Genomic DNA, 18,207 nt, shown 5'->3' on the forward strand with positions numbered 1-18,207 from the left:
GTCCCCAGGGCCAGCCCTGCCTCCTGGCACAGGCACAGCACTGCTCTGCCCGCCCTTCCACCTGCCCTGCACGCTCAGCCCAACGTGCTGGGACTGCCCAGACGGATCCTGCAGCTTCCCCTGCATGCTCCCAGGGCTGGCACTGCCAGGCACTGGGTGTTCTGCCATCCCCTTGGCCTCAGTTCTCCTGTCAGTCGGGGCACCCGCACACCCTGAGAGCTCCCACTTTCTGCTATAGCATCTCTCTCTGTCTTGCTGGATTTCTCCCCCCTTCAGCCTTTATCTTGTTTCCTTTCCCTCTGCTGCCCGTTCTCCCTGTTTTCCTCCCCTCCACCCTGCTCCCCGGGTGCCCAGCTGAGGTTCTTCCCAGCCTGTGCCTCCTCTCCTTAGGCCGGGCTGTTTGCAGTGCTCTCCCTTCCCCCTGCTTACAGCACTTCCGACAGCATGGGATTATTTTTCTTTTTCCCCTTGTCTTGTAGCTTTTGGCTCCCAAGGCCCTTGATTTCCTTTGGAGTTTGGGAGGAGAGACGTGGGGAGGAGGGGGGGTGGAGAGGCTGCCTCTCTTAGGGCCTTCGTCAGAGCCAAGTGGCCAGGAAGAGCCTCAGCCCTTCCACAGCAGCGGCGAGCAGCGAGGTGAGGTCCCGGACAGCAGCCGAGGGATCACAGTGAGTGGGGACACCCAGCCGGGGACAGCTGGGACTCCCTGGCTTCCTGCCTCCACCGCCTGGGCGGAGGAGAGACACTTTTCTCCTCCTTTTCCTCTTTGTTGCCATCGTGGAGGGGGAAGAGAGCAGCTTTTCTGGGTCAAGGCCACGGGAAGGGGGCCAGCGCTGGTCCTGGGGCTCAGCCCTCGTTGTGCTGCTGTTGGAAGGGCTGGGGGCAGCCCGGGCAGGGGGGTGCTCCCGGCAGGGGGATGGTCCCGGCACGGCCGGGGATGCTGCAGCCGGCCGGGGGTGGAGCCGAGCCGCCGGCAGCCGGGATGCTGCCAAGGGCAGGGCCGCGACAGCCCCGCGTTCCCCGAGCTCCCGTCCTACCACGCACCCCTCAGAGGCAACAACCCCACCCCAGGCACGGTCACAGCTCACCAGCTGCCAGCCCTAAATCCCCCTGCCCGTTCCCCCGTAGCTGGGCATGGTGGGGCAGTGCCCACCCCGAAGAACCCGCAGCCACACACACAAAGCCACTGGCACAGCCCCTGGCCCTGCAGCCACACCTCACACACGTCCTGAGCTGTCCCAGGGTTGCAGGATGCTGTGGTGGCACACGGGCCGTGGGGATGTTGTGGCAGGTGCAGGCAGCACTGGGGCCTCGCTGAGGGGAGCAGCCCAAAAGGTAAAGGGAAAAGAAGGGAGGGAATGTCCCCTGCTGATCCCCTGCACCCCCTGCCAAGCACTCCCACCCCTCCTCATTGTGGTCCCATGAGCTGTGATCCTTCTCTGTTCCCCTCCAGCCCCTCTAGGACAAGATGAAGCAGCTCTTCCTCCTCTTCCTCCTCGGGCTCATCAGCAGGTCCTTGCAGATCGAAGACAACAAGATCCCTGGGCTGTGCTCAGGGCAGCCAGGCATCCCAGGGACCCCTGGCCTGCACGGGGGGCAGGGTTTGCCAGGCAGAGACGGACGAGATGGCCGGGATGGAGCCATGGGGATGCCAGGGGAGAAGGGCGACATGGGCCCTCCTGGTAAGAAAGCAGAGATTGCAGCTGGGGAGAGGGATTTGCCATTCCCTGCCCATGGGGAGCACCCTCATGCCAGGGGGTGAGTGCTGCATGCTGGCACAAATTGCCAAATGGAGAATCAATCCTGCAGAAGTGTCCCTCCCATGCCACCACCCCTCTGGCCCTGCCTGTGGTGCCTGTGCTCTGTAAAAGGCAGCAGCTCCCTGTCACTGGTGAAGCTGCATTTGTCCCCATCCCAGATGCCATCCCTCTCTTCCAGCCCTGCTTTAGGAGGGACCACCAGGAATTGCATCATCCCTGCCCTGGCTCCTGGGCTGGGCTTTCCCCCAGCCTGTGAGGGTTTCTCCAACGATTTGTTGATGCTGAGCTAAATTACACACCCAGCCCTCCCCACTCGTGCTGCTTCCCCACGCAGTGCCCTGCTGTGACAGGCACTCCCTGGTGGAATTGGGACTGGGCAGGAGGGGTGGAGGAGCTGTGTTGGTGACTTAGAGGTGACAGTGTCCCCTCCTGCCTGCCCCAGGAGTGCCCGGTCCCCGCGGGGAGGTGGGCAGCCCCGGCGTGGACGGGCTGCACGGTGAGAAGGGAGCTCAGGGCGAGTGCGCCGTGGCTCCTCGCTCCGCCTTCAGCGCCAAGCGCTCCGAGTCCCGCAGCCCTCCCCTGGCCGACCAGCCCATCCTCTTTGACGTGGTGCTCATCAACGAGCAGGGCCACTACGACCCAGCCACGGGCAAGTTCACCTGCGAGGTGCCCGGCCTGTACTACTTCGCCGTGCACGCCACCGTGTACCGCACCAGCCTGCAGTTCGACATCATGAAGAACGGCCACTCCATCGCCTCCTTCTTCCAGTACTACGGCAACTGGCCCAAGCCCACCTCGCTCTCGGGGGGCACCCTGGTCCGTCTGGAGCCCGAGGACGAGGTGTGGGTGCAGGTGGGAGTGGGGGACTACATCGGCTTCTACGCCAGCGTCAAGACGGACAGCACCTTCACCGGCTTCCTCGTCTACTCCTACTGGCAAAACTCCGCCGTGTTCGCCTGAGCCCGCCTTCGGCTGCCAGTGGGGCCGGGCAGGAGCCCCTTCCCAGCCCCCAGCGCGGTGGGAGCCGGGGCAGAGGGACCCCCGCCCTGCTCGGGGCTCAGAAACGTTCCCTGTGCTATCGTGGGGGCGGTGGAACACCCCTGGAGCAGCGCTGGGTCAGAGCTCGCTGTTATTTCGGGCACCCCCAGGGCAGGGCAAGCCGGGCAGAGTGGCCAGGAGCCCGTCCCGCGGGTCCTGCCCCATCCCTCCCCTCAATAAAGGGCTGCTCAGCTCCGCGTGTGCCGCCTGCCTGCGCGCCCCTGTGCGCCGCGGGACCCCCGAGGGCGGAGGGGGCTGCGCAGCCCTGCCCGGGGGTTCCGGGCCGGGGCCACCGTGTCGGGATGTCCCCGCAGAGCCAGCCAGAGCCGCTAGATGGTGGCATCGGCGTCCTTGAGTCATGAGCGCGGCGCTGCGACCGCCCCCGGCACCTCCCCGAGGCTCGGGAGCGCCCCCGGGGCCCCCCCCAGGACCGAGTCCCGGCGGATGGGAGGGTCCCCGTGCTGTCAGGACCACCCCGGGGGGAGCGGATTGCCCGAGGCGAGCAGAGCCACGGGGGTGGCCCGTAGGTCCCCGAGCTGGGCTGGAGGAGCCCCCCGCGCCCGCCCCCCGCCCCAGTGTGAAAGCGGTGACCCGCCGCTGGCAAAGGTCGCTATTTTTAGCAGGGGAATGAAGAGCTTCCTCATTCCTTGCCCAAAATAGGTCCCTGAGGGGACCAGCCGGGGAGGGGGCTCTTGGCCAGCGGCCGAACCCCTTAATGGGCTTGGGACGCTGCCCTGCCCGGCTGCAGGGTGCCAGCTGGGACCGGCTCTCCTCCTGGCCGTGCCAGCGGGACCTTGCAGCGTTCCCCCGCCCAGGATCCCGGAATACAGCCTGACAGCCATCCCTCCCCTGCCCCGGATCCCCCAGTGCCCCCATCTGTGCCGGACAGACCCTCAGGAGCAGAGCTGTGCCCGTCGGGATGAGCAAACCTCGTGTCCCTGCTCACCAGGGGCTGCAGCAAGCTGGCACCAGCCGTGGGGACACCGTGTGCCCCTCTACAGGGCCAGTGCCACCCCAAGGGCACCCCTGCTCCAGCACTGAGGATCATGGGCACATCACTGCAGCCTACCCCGGCCACCCCCGGCCCGTGGGGACCTTTGGAGGCACTGGGTGACACCTCGTGCCCCTTTTGGGGGGCAGAGGGGCTCTGCTGCAGCCACCCCGCAGGCCCTTGGGGCAGCCCCGGGGTCGGGTTGCAGCAGAAGCCTCTGTTTGGGTTGGAGATGGCTTTTTCTGTAAGCAGAGCTGCTCAGGGGGCAAACAACGCCGCAGAGCGGATCGATGGCTGTTCTGGGAGGAGGAAAGGGAATTTTCTGGAGGAGGGGTGTGGGGGCTGGGAGCATTCCCTGGTCCCTGTCACGATGTGGGGGAGCAGGCTCAGCACAGGCAGCCACAGCATTTCCTGGGCTCTGCTTCCTTTGGGATGCTCTTGGCTGTGTGGACACTTTGTCTGGGATCAGGGGGACCCCCTGTGAGAACCTGAGGGGGTCTGCTGCTGCTTAGGGAGGATGAGGAATAGGGCAAGAAGAGGGAAGGAGAGCCACAGGAGACTTTGACAAGTTCCTAGCAAGCTCCAGGTGCTTTTGCTGAGCTCTGCCAGCTTCCCTGAGTTAGATGAGATTGGAGACCCTGCTCCAGCAGAGCCCAGGCTAGGGAGGGGCCAGCATCCCCCAGCCAGGGCAAGTGAGGAGCCTATATAAGAGCCAGGATGAGCCCCCAGGTGCTGAGTGCAGCTTACAGAGGCAGCAGTGGGGTTGTTTTGTTGTTTCTTTTGAGGTTTTTGTGGTTGCTTTGTGGGTTTTTAGAAACAAAAATAAATGTCAGCACCTCTTTTCAGAGCAGCACTCATCTCCTTGGTGCTCCAAGGTCACCTGAGGGGGTCAGCAGGCACCAGAGATTAAAGAGATCAACTGGATCATGTCTGGGCCCCTACAGCTGCACATGGTGTCAGCGCATGGAAATGCTCCAGTGGTGGCCTGGTGACTCCTGGCAGCAGCAGGATGGTTCCTGCTCCCCCCAAAATTTGGTTATGGCCCAGGTTCAGAGGCCCCATCACTGCCGAGGTGCAGGGAACACTCCCAGACATCTTCAGGACTGCTGAGCTGGTAAGGAGACCTTTAACCTGGGGATGGCAGGGGAGGGGACAATCCTTGCTCAAGGCGGGGTGGGCTGGGCAAGAAAAGGACCAAAAAAAAGGCTCAGGAGAGCAGACACCGGCTCCTTCAGGGATGTCCTTGGGAGAATCCCATGTCCTGGAGAGGTGTCCAGGAGGATGAAAGACCAGCTCCTCCAAACTCAGGCCCATCCCTACGAGCAGGGGTGAGAGGTGCTGATCAAACCCTGCCACGGGCTGCTCAGAGGAGCAGGAGAGTGTCCCCTCACCGAGACATCCGGACCCCTGCTGTCCCCAGAGCCAAGCACGCTGCTCTGGGCTGGGTGCCCTTGGTGTCCTCGCCAGCCTCAGCCCCTCCGTGTCCCCTGCGAGGCACCGGGGTCGCTGCTGTGTCCGGGGAGCTGATGAGGCTGTGCTGGCTCACTAATGAGAGCCCAGGCTGGTGCCGGCAGCAGCCCAAAGGCCCCCCGTGGTTCTGCTGCTGCTCCTCACCTGCTCCCTCCCTGCCGGCCGGGTATCGCTCCCCGCTCCTGCTGTGCCGCATCTGCGCTCCCGGCTGTCCCGCCCGCTCCCTACTGGCAGGCGGACCGTGCCTCTTGTCCCCAGGCTGTGCCGAGCCGCTCCTTAGGGAGGGGCAGCTGCAGCTGGGCTGACAATGGGATTTTTCCCAGCGCCTGGGGGCTCCTGCTTTCAGCGGGCTGCCAGAGCCGACCACCCCCGTGCTCCTGAACTGGGGTCACCCGGCAGCATCACGCTCCTCCCTCCTTGGGGAAGGGTCTGGGCGCTTTGATGAGCTGAGAGCAGCCTGCTTGGCTCGTGTGGGAGCCTCCCAAGCACGTTCAGGAGCAGGGAATACCCCGAGGACTCCAAATCTTCTGTCCTGGAGTGGCCCAGGCTGTGCAGCCCTGCACCAAAACCCGAAGTGGCAGGGCAGGCAGAGCTCACGGAGCTTGTCCATTAGCACAGAGGTGGTTTGCATTTTCCTCCTTCAATTGCTGGCTGCTCGAGCAGAGATTGAGCCAAGTGTGTGCAGGATGGCTCCCGGGGGAGGGCTGTGTCCTGCACATCCTGTCCTCTCTGGGAAAGCTGGGCTGCACTGGCCTGAGGTGGCCGAGCACCCTCCCCATCCCCTGACAGGCTGGGAGAGCCTGCCTGGGCAGGGCAGACATTCCCCTGCTGATCCCACCCTCCTGTCCCCTCTGCAGCCTCCCCAGGTGCCCAGCCCGCCTCGGGTCACACCCTAGGAGCACGAGAAGTGCCTCAGTTTGCCCAGTTATCAGGCATCTGCCAGCACTGCCCTCCTCCCTGTGCCTGAGCAGATATCTGCCTCTTTCTGGCCTCCCAGCAGCTCCCATCTCCCCTCTCTTGGTTTCCATCCTGATTGAAATGAGCCATTCTGCTGGCATGGCCCTGCCAGGGCAGGGCAAGCCAGGACTGCTGGAGTCTCTGCCCATCAGCGTCCTGAGCCATTTTCCCAAACAATTTAGGAGGATGCTGGGGAAGCAGAGAGTGCTTAAAAGCACAAAGCAACCTGCCAGGAGCTCAGATCCGAGCCAGGGAGCAGCTCCTTGTGCAGCAAATGCAACTGCTGCCTCCATCCAGGGACAGTCTGAGGCATCAGATACGTGCAGGAACAGGAATGGACATGTCCCAGGACCTTCCTGCCAGCCTGGAACATGCTGGGAGACCCCAGCCCCTCTTCCCTGTCCCCTGGTGAGGCGTATTCACAACCATCTCCCCTTGCTGTGGGTTGGCAGAGCAGGAGCTGGGGGCTGCCAGCTCTGAGAAGCCCACCCAGGGTGGGTTTGGGTGTGAATTCATCTCCTGGGTGCTGGATTTTCCCTGGCTCCAGGATATCCCACAGCACTGCTTTTCTGGGGGCAAACACCCCCGAGCCTGCAGGTGACATTGACCTTTTGTGGGGAGTGATGGGCTTTCCATGGAGCCCAGGAGTGGATAAAGGAGACACAAACACACCCAAAAAACCCTTCCCAAGAATGAGGCAGAGCCCAGCTTTTGGTAAAGGAGATTTTAATCTGCTCAGTATCTAGTCCATAGTGCAAAGAGTTAAACTTAAGGCAAAGCCTTCTCTTATAAACAGCAAACAGGCCCTAAACAAACAAGCGTGACTGCTATAACAATAATAATAAAAAAAGGGGTTAAGGGAACAAACTGCACTTTTGGGGAGGTGTCCTTTCCCCCCCAGCCTGTAACTCATGTAGGGAACATTGCACCCCATGAGCTGGTCCCAAGGGAATGCTGCTGCCTGTGGCCAGGAGCAGGGCCACAATCCCACTCCTGAGTGACTCCAGCTGCAGGTCCCTGACTCCCCTGCAAGTGCCTGGGACAAGCCAGAGCCTGGGTTCACACTCCTCTGGGGAGGGTTTGGCTGCTCCCAAGTGTTGGTGGCTGGAGAGAGCCAGCTGAACAAAGGAGGTGTGTGAGGAGGCACAGGGACAAGAGTTTGAGCAATGGGGAGCTTTGAATCTCTTTGGAGTGGAGTGGAAGCAGCTGAGAGCCCTTCTAACACCCATTAGAGCTCAGGAGCCTGGCCTGGCCAGGAATCCTTCCAGCTCCCAGGAAATGTGGGAGCAACCAGCCCTGGCAGTGCCTTTCTGAGCAAAGCCACTCAGCAAGAAGATAGTTCCTTGCTAGAGCTCAGCTTTACAGCTCAGAGGCATCTCCCAGCACAGCCTGGCCTCTCTGCTGCCTCTGTTTTGGCTTAAATTGCTAATCAAGAAGGAAAATAGAAGGAGAAGCATGCCAGCTGCCCTCAGGCTCTTGGCTTGCAGTCCAGAGTCAAGACTCTCTCCGGTCTGGCTCCAGCCAAAATTGGCTATGGCGTGTGGCTGACCTCAGGCAAGCAGCTGGGAAAGGAAAAGCTTTTTAATGCAAGGCCCTCCTGCAGCCCAGCAATTTCTTGGAATGGTGCTGGTTGCCCAAGCTGGGGTGAGCCATCTCAGGCCTGCCCCAGCCAGGATGGGATGCAGTCCTTGGACTCCAGGGGACACTTCTGAATGGAAGAAGCTACATTGGTGACAGACAACAAGACAAAACAAAGGTACAGCCCTGCCCTAACCCAAGGTATCCGTGGTCCTGGTACTGCTCCATGCACACAACTGCAGATCCACAGCACGGATGTGCAGAAACTGTGCCTGGAGCTGGAATGTCTGTGAGCTCCCAGGAGTTCTGGGATGCTCCCTCTCCTCCCAAAGAGTTCCTCTCTCTAGCCTGCCTAGCCTGGGAAGGAGCCAGCAAGCTCTGGAGTGACCCTCCCTGCTCCATGGCACTCTTAGCCTGCAAATGTGTGGGTTTTGGAGAGGATTCTCCAGCCTTGGCTCAAATCTGGGCTGCTGCTGTTGCCAGGGCTGGGAGCACTGCCTGGGGGGCCACTCCTCAGTTCCCCAGGCAGCACCACCAGCCCTGCAGAAGGAGTGGGAGTGATCCCTGCAGCCTCCCCGTGCAGGTAACCTGACGTGTGCTTGCTTGTCTTGCATAGGTGATGCGTGGAAGCAGCAGCAGCACTGAGCTCTGCAGGGAGCCCGAGTCCATCTCAGCTCCACGCTGTCCTGGCAAGAGAGATCCCTCAAAAAGCAAAGCCCTGGGGTTTTGAAGTGCCCCAAAGAGCCTGTTCTCCAGCTGAGAGCCAGGTTCAGCAAACACTAAAAAACTCGAGTGTACTCCTGGCTCTCCCTGGGCCTTGCAAACAGGGCACTCATCCCTTTTCCCATGGAGTTCCTCCAGGCCTGGATGCAGCCTGCCAGGTAATTTTCTTGTGAGACCTTGGGAAAAAAACCTCCCTTGCCTTGCACCAGCCCCTGTGATTGCCAGGAGGGCACAGCCTGTCACCGTCCAACAGCTTTGGCTAGGAGGAACAAGAGCATTTTTCTGCACTCTGCTTTGGATCTCAGGCTGCAGGCTCAAGGCCCTGAAACAGCAAAAGTTGTCAACAAAAAACCAGGTAACTCTTCCAGCCCGCTGCAGAGATCAGTATTGTGCTTGCTAGCAAGAGCTACAACCTAGTTAGGCAGCAAATGTGACCAGCAGACACCCACAGCGTCCTGCCCTTCCAGCACCATCCACAGTTCTTTGGAAGCTGCTCAAGGCAGCCCTGGGAAGTGCAGACAGGGGTGCCCTTGACCTCCTGGGAAAACAGCCCAAGCCCCCCCGTGGGCTCACAGGTACACGTTGAGGGTCTGCAGGATCACCTGGCGGCACAGGGGGCAGTTGCGCTGGTAGATGTCCTGCTGCAGGAGCACCTCTGTGCACTCCTGGCACAGGCACAGGTGCCTGCAGGGCAGCAGCAGGACTGTCTTGGTCTGGTCCTGGCAGATGACACATTTCTTACGCTCCTCTTGCTCTTTCAGCAGCACCCAGGGGTCGTTGTCAGGGGCTCCCTCAGCGTTCCCAGCTGCGGCGTTCAGCCGCTGCTTCCTCGGGGCTTTCCACCAGGACGTGCCCGGCTCCTCCCTGGATGTCTGGGGACGCTGCCCTGCCCCAGCACGGCTCAGAGCAGGTCGTGGCTGCGGCCCCTGCTCTGCATCCAGCTGTTCCTCCAGCTCAGCCAGCAGCTGGCCCAGGGTCACCCTGTCAGCGGCCGGGGCTCTGGGGGCACCCACGGCGCGTCGCTGGTCGCTGCCCTGGTTCACCATCCTGCCTCCCTGGCTCCAGTTGGTCACCTGCTGGATCCAGTCCACCAGCCTGCGCCAGGGCTGGGAGGTCACGGCCACTCCCAGGCTCAGCACGGCCACCTGGTAGAGCCGCCAGACGTCCCTCTGCAGGCGGCGCAGGGAGGGCAGCGTGTGCAAGTAGCCCAGCAGGTATCCCGTCAGCGTCCACAGCAGCCCGGGGTTGAAGGCGAAGGCGCTGACCACCACGATGAGCAGGAGCAAGCCCAGGCCGTAGACGTTGACGAAGAAGACGCTGATGAAGAGCTCGGTGGCCGAGCAGAGCAGCTCGAAGGCCATCTGGCAGGGCGACCACAGCAGGATGGACACGGCGATGGCGCCGCTGGACACGTGCGCCAGGAAGGCGGCCAGCAGCTCGGCCACCCTAACGACGGGCCCGGCCAGCGAGTCCCAGAGGGCGGCGAGCAGCGTGAAGAGGTTCTGCGTGCCGATGAGACACACGTTCACCAGGCTGTTGACCAGGTACATCAGCAGGCTGGTGCCGATGGCCAGCGCCTCGCACAGCTGCCGGCCCAGCGCCTGCCCGCAGCCCAGCACGGCGCCCAGCCCGCGCTGCGCCAGCTCCCGGCCCCGCAGCGCCAGGTGCGACGCCAGGTGTGACAGCAGGTGCCCGGCCGCCCGCATGCCCTCCATGGCCCCGCAGCAGCCGCGCACCAGCACCAGCGCATCCCAGCACGCCACCGCCGCGGCGGCCGCGGCCGCGGGCAGGCTGGAGGCCGCGGCCAGCAGCCACAGCAGCGCGGACACCAGCGAGGACACCAGGAAGAAGTTGAGGTCGAGCACCAGCAGGAGCAGGTCGAGCAGCAGGCGCAGCCCGCGGAGCAGAGCGAACAGCACGTCCATGGTCCCCGCGGGACTGTACGGCAGCTCAGCCGCGGGGCCCCTCCGCCATGGGCGCAGCCATCTTGGCACCGGCCGCCGTGCGGGGCGCGGCCAATCAGCGGCGGGGGCTCCGCCCGGACTCGCCGCTCATTGGTCGGTTCGCAGGATGCGGCAGGGGCGCGTCAGGGGCGTGGCTTCCAGCAGAGGCCACGCCCACTACGATAATTTAAAGGGCCAGCAGCACTCGTTAACCCGGACCGTTCGCTTCTCCGCGCGCCAGATCGGCTTTTGCAGTGTTTTAACTGCAGAACGAAGACTGTCCATGCAATTCCTGATCTCTTTGTGGAAGTGGATCTGCCCGATCACTATATAAAGAGGAAAAGCTGATGGCGCAGGGGCGCTTTCCAATATCCTGGATTGATCCAAGCCCAGTCCAACCTGGTCTTGGACCCTCCCAGGGATGGGGCAGCCACAGCTTCCCTGGGCAACCTGTGCCAGAGCCTCCCCATGCTCAAAGGGAAGAATTTCTTCCCAATATCCCGTGTAACCCTGCCCCCTGTTAGTGGGAAGCCATTCCCCCTTGTCCCACCAGTCCCAGAGGGGTGTGCAGGGATGCTCAGGGGATGCAGCAGCTCTGCTCTGGAGACAGGCTGGGAGAGCTGGGGTGTCCAGCTTGGAGAAGAGAAGGAGGAGGAGACCTTGGAGACCCTTCCAGTGCCTAAAGGAGCTCCAGGAGAGCTGAAGAGGGAGCTTGCACAAGGGATGGAGTGATGGGATGGGGTTCAGGAGCCAGGACAGAGCAGGCACAGTGCACAGGATGGGCAGGGCTTGAAACCAGCCCTCTCCCCCTGGTTCCAAACAGCACAGGGGGAACGCACCGCCCACAGTGGCCATGCATGAGAGGGGTTTGTGCCAACCTGAGCCCTGGCACAGGGAAGGTCTGCACTTGCCAGCAGGATCCCCTGGGGCTGTGTGGGACAGAGTCAGCCCAGGGTCACCCGGCCAAGCAGTTTCCTGCAGGAGGTTTGAGCATAAAGCCACGGCCACGGCTCAGACCAAGGTTACAGCCCTGGAGCAGGTCCTGCCCTCCCTGCTGGACCCCAGCCAGGGCGTGGGGCTGTCAAAGCCTTGGCTCTGCTGTGCCCCAGGGGATGGTCCAGCCCTGCTGCCCTGAAGTGATGACAAGTTCAGGAAAAGCCAGACCTGAAGCCCAAGGCTTTTTAAGGAAGGAGAGGGTGAGTGCAGTGCCTGATGACCCACGGGAAAGCCACGTGCAGCCCAGGAGGCTCCGGCCAGCGTGGGGCTAAGGAGGGAAGCACCACGCCCTGGGCAGCGAGGCAGCAGCCCCGAGGGAGCTGGGGTCACCTTCCTGCAGGTGGCTCCCTGAGCAGGGCAGGGGCTGGGGGGGCACATCCGTGTCTGTCTGTCCATGCCTGGGCTCTGTCGTGCTGTCTGGCCCCAGCGCTGTCGCTGTGGCTCCGAGGCAGCGGTGCCTGCATCCCCAGGGAGCGCGCGCCAGTGACGGAGTCAGGATGCTTTCAGCATTTATGGTAATGTTTGGATTTCTCATAGCTCTCCCAAACAGGAGAAGGGAAAAGAGAGCTGAGCCAAGGGCTGGGCGTGCTCCACTCATTCCCTGCCTCTGGCTGTGCACCTGCCTCGCCCTCTCCGCTCCCGGTGCCCGCCCGTGCCCTGCCGTGCCCGGGGCACCCTGGTGGGCCCCCACCACCGTGCTGGGGGGGCAGCGGCTGCAGCGTTCAGGGGTCGTGGCTCCAGAGCAGGGCTTCTCCGTGCTCCGTGGGATGCAGGGGAGCTCTGCCCGTTCTCATTCCGGTAGGATGTTCAGCCCCAGGGCGTCCAGACCTGCAGGAGAGGGGCACAGGGGCTGGGACAGTGATTCAGCTGGAGCAGAGTGGGGCTTTGGATGGAATCCCTTCCCGGGGCTCTGCGGGGACACAGAGCTCCCCACCGAGGTGCCTGGCAGCCAAGCTGGGGTTGGGACCCCTCCTGTCAAGGACAGTCCTCGGCTGTTGGTGCACTCGCTGGAGGTCTGGGATGCGCTCCCAGCCGTGCCCGTGGAGCTGCTGGCAGCACGCGGGGTGCACCCCCCTTGTGAGCTCCCTCCCCTCCTCATCCTCACTGGGCACGGAGCTCTGCTGCCATCGGGGCCCCCAGCGCCCACCCTGATTGCTCAGAGCCTGGCACGAGTGTGGCTCCTGCAGCCCTGCCCTGCCCGGGGGCTGCTGTGCAACACGGGCGGAGCTGGCACCGAGCCCGGCCCCGGGGCTGCTGCATCACGGCTCCATCGCTGAGCTCACCCCGCATTCCAGAAAAACAGCAGCCAGGGGACGCCAGCTCCAGGGCTGCCTCAGCCCCAGCCCTTCTGGACTGATCTGGAAGCAGAGGGAGACAGGGAACAACTCCAGGGCTGTGTGTGCCAGGGCTTGAGGGATGCTCTGGAGCGCAGCGTGCCTGCGGGGATTCCCCAGCCCCAGCATCTCTCCCTGCCTCCCCTTATCCTTGGGCACATCCCGGGGGAATTTCTGGAGTGTGGGTCCTGCTGGCATCACTCCAGTGCTCCCAGCACTCCCAGTGTGCTCCCAGTGTGCTCCCAGCACTCCCAGTGTGCTCCCAGCTGTCTGAGCAGTGGGGACCATGCCCAGGGTGCCCTCCCCTGCAGATGCAGGGCGTGTGGCAGCCCCGAGAGGCTGGGGCAGGCAGCACGGTCCTGCTAGGCCCTGCCTCACCTCGGGTCCCCCCAGGCCAGCCCTGCCCAGCACTCACAGCCCGGGGCGGGCTCCTGCAGCCCCGTGCTCGCAGCCCAGGCAGGAACAATGGCTCATTTCGCTGCATCCGCTCCGGAAAATCCCCCGGCCCCTCTCGGGCTTCGCTCCAGGATGCTGCGGCTCACTCTTCCTCTGGCCTTGGAGGGGCAGCTGAAGGATCTCCCACGGCACGAACCCCGCGGGCAGGGAACACCCCGAGGCTGCTGGGGAGAGCCCTCAGGAAGGATCTGGAGCTGCAGGGAGCCCAGCCCTGTCCCCAGCAGCCACAGCCTTCCCTGCCTTTGCTCACCCTGCAGCCCTGTGCCAGAGCAGGAGCACGAGGGCTGCTCGCCGTGTTTCTGGAGGGCTCTGTGTCTCCCCACGACGGGAGCTGGGATATCTATCTCCTCCTGGAGCCTGGCCAGACAGCCCTGGGAAAGGCAAGTCCTCTTCCATGGGAAAATCCTGCAAGAAGAAATTCCTCTTTGGCCAGCCCAGCCCCACTGTTCCCCAGGGCCCTGGTGGGACTGTGCCCTGCTTGCTGCCTTGTCCCAGTCAGCCCCCAGTTACCCCCACCCCTCTCCACAGGGAACCTTCCAAAAGGCCTCCAAAGGGATCCCCTGCAAGAGGGGCTCCCCCAAAGCTGGGCCTTTAGCCCGGGGCTAATCTCTCATGAGGTTTTCTTGCAGATGATCCTAATGAGCCCACCCGGAGGAGCCCTGCAGACTCAGCCAGGAGGAAGAGATCCCTGCAGGCAAGCCCAGAGAGTGATGCTGAGTCCCCATCCCGGCTTCTCCTCCCTTCCTTGGCAGCAGGGAGCCGGAAAAGCCGGGTGACAGGGAGCACAGGGCAGGGCTGCTCCTCCTGCCCGCTCCTCTGGGCAGCCGTGGCGTTGGCAATGCTGGATGAGCATGGCCAGGACCCCTCACTGTCCCCTGGGCAGCCACAGCCAGACCCCACAGCCCTGGACCCATCCTCTGCCCCATTGTGAGGGTGAGTGCCCAGCCCTGGACCCATCCTCTGCCCCATTGTGTGGGTGAGTGCCCAGCCCTGGACCCATCCTCTGCCCCACTGTGTGGGTGAGTGCCCAGCCCTGGACCCATCCTCTGCCCCATTGTGAGGGTGAGTGCCCAGCCCTGGACCCATCCTCTGCCCCATTGTGAGGGTGAGTGCCCAGCCCCGTCCCGGCTGGCGCCAGCACAATGGGGCCATTTTCCGGCCGGGTGCGCTGGGGGAGATGCACTCGGAAATGCTCCCAAGGAAAAGGACGGTTTATAAATAGCTCCTGGCTTTCCCCGGCTGCTCCATCAGAGCCCATCCCCAAATCCTGCCCCTTGCTCCATGCCCACAGTGCTCCTGGGCTGGGAGAGCAGCCTGGGACACGGACGTGACCAGCCTAGGGCAGGACGTGGCTGTCACACCCTGTCCCAGGGCTGCACCTGCTCCGGGCCTTGGGGCTCCTGCACCCCCAGGATGTCCAGGGAGAGCCCTGGGCAGAGGGCTCCTTCTCCCCATGCCTTGGCAGTGGCTCTCAGCTGGATAAGGTTCTCCCAGGCGTGCTCCAGCTGTCCTTGTCCATCCACCCCGCACGCAGCTCCCGAGGCAGGGAGCAAGGGAAGCTCCACAGCCTTCCCTGCCACCCCTGTGAGCCACAAACCAGTCCCCAAAACCAGTCCTGGAGCCCCGGGGTGCTGCTTGTGTCCTCTGTCAGCAGCACCATCACCAGGGCAGGATGCTGAGCTCTCTGCACTGGACTGGGTGACCCTTGCCAGCTCAGCTCCTTTTTGGGGCTTTGCCACTGCCCTGCATCCGCCAAGCCCCGGCCACCCCCGCACAGCTGCTCCAAAAATCGTTCTCCTTTGTGACAGACATCCAGATGTCACCTTCCTTCCCCCCCCCACCTTCCTTCCCCTCTTCCGCTCCTGTCCTTCCTCTCTCCACCCTCCCGGCTCCTCCAGGCTCCCGCTCTGGCCCCTCCTGAACAAAGGCCCCGTAGCCATGGTTAATAATCCTCTCAGAAAGGCCCTGCACAAGAGAGGAAGGAGAGAGGAGACACAAAGGAGCCGCTGGGAGCCAAGCCGAGGAAGGGGGCTGGAAGGAGGCGTTTTCCTCAGCTGGAGGACGCAGAACTCGAAGAGGGCTCCTAGAGGTGAACAGAGGTGGGACAGGGGTGCCCCAAAGTGACTGCATGGCACCCAGGGAGCAGAAAACCAAAGGCTGGTCAGCCCAGGAGGGTTTCTGTACTCAGCCCAGAGTGCAAAGCCCTGTGTAAGCCCCAGAGCCACCAAAAATGCAGCAGGGACTGGCAGAAGGTGCCCCGAGGGTGAGGGGAGCAGGGGCAGGGGAGCAGCCGGAGCTCCTGGGCGGTGTGGGAATGCTCGGTGCTGGCCTGCCTCCCATCCCATCCCCGGAGAGAGGGGCCCCTGGTGGCCCTGACAGTGTTGTGTGAAGAGGTGCAGGCTTGGCTGGACACAGCCAGAGGCTTCCACTCTGCACAGCTGCCCTCCATCCACCCTGGAGACCTGCAGGGAGCCAGGCCAGCCCCCAGCCCAGGGGCACTGGGGAGGGTTCACTGGGGGCAGCTGGCACAGAGCACCCCAAGCACCCCCCAGAGCCCACCCCAGCTTCTCTGGGCTTGGCTGCAGGGCTTGGGGAAGGCACAGGGCCTCCGTCCCACCTGGGACACACGAGCTGCACGTCAGGACAGGCACAGCCCACGCTGGGCCAGCTCCCTCTGGCAGCATCCCAAGGTCCCCAGATCAGCAGGGATCTGTCTGGGAGGGCAGGAAAATGTGGAAGGGGCTGCGGTGTGTGCTGGGATGCACAGCCCCAGGCCTGGCTCTGTGCTGGCCATCAGTCCCCTCTGGCTGCAGAGAGCCAGGCCCAGCAGGAGCCAGAGGAGGGAGGCAAATGCAATTGCACACTTCCAGATCATTCCTGCAACCTGCGATGCTCAGATAAGGCCGGGAAATCAGCCCTGCCCTGGGCAGGTTCCTGTGGATCCCAGATTTCCAGCAGCTGTGCCAGGGACTGGCAAAGCCTCACCTCTGCCAGGGGCAGAACTGCCTGCCCAGGCACAGCCTCATCTGAGAGGTGGCAGGAGGGATGGAGGAGGAGAGTGCTGGGAGCTGCGAGGGCCCAGGCACCAAAATCCCTCCAGTGCCAGGGAGTGGGAGCTGTGGGAGCTGCTCTGTGCCTCAGGTGGGGCCAGAACTCTGCTCCCTGGCTTTCCCACCCCAGCTGTGTGCGTGGGACTGCGACACAGGAGCCTCATCCACCGTGTGTGTGCATCACTGTGAGTGGGGACTGCAGCCAAATCCATTAAGCGAGCAGATAAACAAGGAGGCGTGAGATCAGGCAGCAGGGAGGGAAGATGAAGGTGGCCAGCCTGCCACGCTCCCCACGCAGAGTCCCCGAGCCCGCCGGGTGCCACACACAGCGTGGCAGGGTGATTTCATGCCATCTGTTCATGCCTTGATTTCCAGTCCTGCCCCTCTTCCCCAAAATTATGCATTTGTTGGGGGAGAAAAGCAGGAGTTTTCTTCAAAGTTAAGCAGGCTGCAGCCCGACCAGCTGGAGGCAGAGCCGTGCAGTGAGAGCAGGGGGCTGCCTGAGAGTGGCATGCTCCCCAGCCTGCTTTCCCCAGGGAGTGGCAGTGCCCTTTCCAACTGCTGGGAATTTTCTGCAGAGGTTTTCTTAGCAACGTTCTGCTTTATTTTTAACACAGAATAAAAGTTAGCCCCAGAACAAAATGCACCAGGGGCGTGTCAGCCGAGATCTCCCACTTTGTTTGTTTGACTTTGGTGGATGCTTTCCTGTGGGCCTCCTTCCTTCTCAGGGTGGCATTTGAGGGGTGGCATTTGAGGGGTGTTTTGTGCCAAGTGGAAAATCCCTTTTCCTGCTCCAAGGAGAGCAGAGCCTGAGGCTCCTCCGGTGCTGCATCCTGCCCTTTGGAGGGAGGGAAGAGTGAGAATATTGTCAGGGAGTCCCTGAGCCTGGGGTACCCACTCAGGGCGGATTTCCACCCCACAGACAGGGAGCTCCTGCCATGAGGTGTGAGAGCATCCCAAAACTGAGGCTGTGAGGCCGGACAGCAGCTCCTGAGCATCCCGTGGATGATGGCACAGCTCCCTTGCACTTGTTCTTCCCAGCAAAGGGAGGAGGCCTCCCCTGACCAGCAGCAGCTCGAGGGCTCTCAGCCTTATCGCTGCCCAGCATTGCCATTTTAAGCAACTGATCTCCTGGGGAAAAAACTTAATCATTTCCGATGAATCACTGAGTGTGTTTGGCTGGGAAAGTCTTGTGGGGGGGTGCTGGTCAGCCATGCAGAGGAGGAGGAGGAGGAGGAGGAGGAGGAGGGCATGGGAAGGGCCCCTGCATGGCACCAGCCGGGGCTGGGGGCCAGCACAGGGAACTGGCGGTGGGAGAGGTGCCTGGGCATTCCCAGGAGGAATGTTGTGCCTCGGGGGAACCTGCAGCCCAGCCCTGGAGCGGCTCAGGGCGGGTCCGAGGGATGCAGCCCCTGCTGCCAGGGGACGGGAATGCTGCAGGGAAAGCAAGTGGAGGAGAGAAAAGGATGTGTAAAAGTTCAGAGCCTCTGGGCTGAGAGCGGGAGGAGGGCACTGTCACAGCCCTGGGTCTGTCCCCATGTGTGATGAATCTCAATCAGTGAGTTTCGGCTGTCCTGTGAATGGGGAAGCGAAACGGCTTTGAAGGTGAAGAAAACCTTTGTCCTCCAACAGCCCCCCTGGCTCTAATTGACCCGGAGAAACTGAGGCACGGAGCCAGGCTGTGACAGGGCAGGGGCGCTGGGGCCGAGTGTGCTGCGTGGCTGGCTGCGGGCAACTCGCAGCACCTGGCGGGGTTTGTTGTGCTCCTCCCGGCTCTGCCCCGGGCTGCCGGAGGGGCCGGGCTGGGTGATTACCCCTGGATAATGGGAGCCTTGTGCAGCTCGGCGAGCACCCCCGCCCCCGGGCCGGCCCCTGGCCAGGCTGCTGCCCCGGCCACCGCAGGGAACAGCTTCT

The 18,207-nt window shown here is 62.9% G+C and overlaps 2 protein-coding genes across 3 annotated transcripts; one reads left to right on the plus strand and one right to left on the minus strand.

Annotated features, from left to right (window-relative positions):
- The first annotated feature begins 493 nt into the window (after positions 1-493).
- On the plus strand, positions 494-2,988 carry C1QTNF5 (C1q and TNF related 5). Of its 2 annotated transcripts, none has more exons than XM_030230206.2 (3): positions 494-633; positions 1,451-1,679; positions 2,200-2,988. In XM_030230206.2, exons 2-3 carry the CDS (start codon positions 1,466-1,468, stop codon positions 2,715-2,717), a joined length of 732 nt encoding a protein of 243 aa, XP_030086066.2. In that variant the 5' UTR covers positions 494-633; positions 1,451-1,465; the 3' UTR covers positions 2,718-2,988. The 2 variants fall into 2 exon arrangements, with proteins under 2 accessions (XP_030086066.2, XP_050839475.1); XM_050983518.1 differs by having other exon boundaries at positions 498-665.
- A 3,940-nt stretch (positions 2,989-6,928) lies between these two features.
- Positions 6,929-10,519, minus strand: RNF26 (ring finger protein 26). The gene has a single exon (XM_030233597.2). The coding sequence runs from the start codon at positions 10,437-10,439 to the stop codon at positions 9,084-9,086; it is 1,356 nt and encodes a 451-aa protein (XP_030089457.1). The 5' UTR covers positions 10,440-10,519; the 3' UTR covers positions 6,929-9,083.
- Between the last annotated feature and the right edge of the window lie 7,688 nt (positions 10,520-18,207).

Source organism: Serinus canaria, chromosome 24 (assembly GCF_022539315.1).
Source record: "Serinus canaria isolate serCan28SL12 chromosome 24, serCan2020, whole genome shotgun sequence".
Classification (NCBI taxonomy): Eukaryota; Metazoa; Chordata; class Aves; order Passeriformes; family Fringillidae; genus Serinus; species Serinus canaria.

What these genes read in the sequence shown, in the direction of transcription:
- C1QTNF5 (XM_030230206.2), top strand. Translation starts at nt 1,466, where the DNA reads ATGAAGCAGCTCTTCCTCCTCTTCCTCCTCGGGCTCATCAGCAGGTCC. An exon ending in GGGCGACATGGGCCCTCCTG is followed by an intron (nt 1,680 to 2,199) that starts GTAAGAAAGCAG and finishes TGCCTGCCCCAG; the next exon opens with GAGTGCCCGGTCCCCGCGGG.
- RNF26 (XM_030233597.2), bottom strand. Translation starts at nt 10,439, where the DNA reads ATGGACGTGCTGTTCGCTCTGCTCCGCGGGCTGCGCCTGCTGCTCGAC.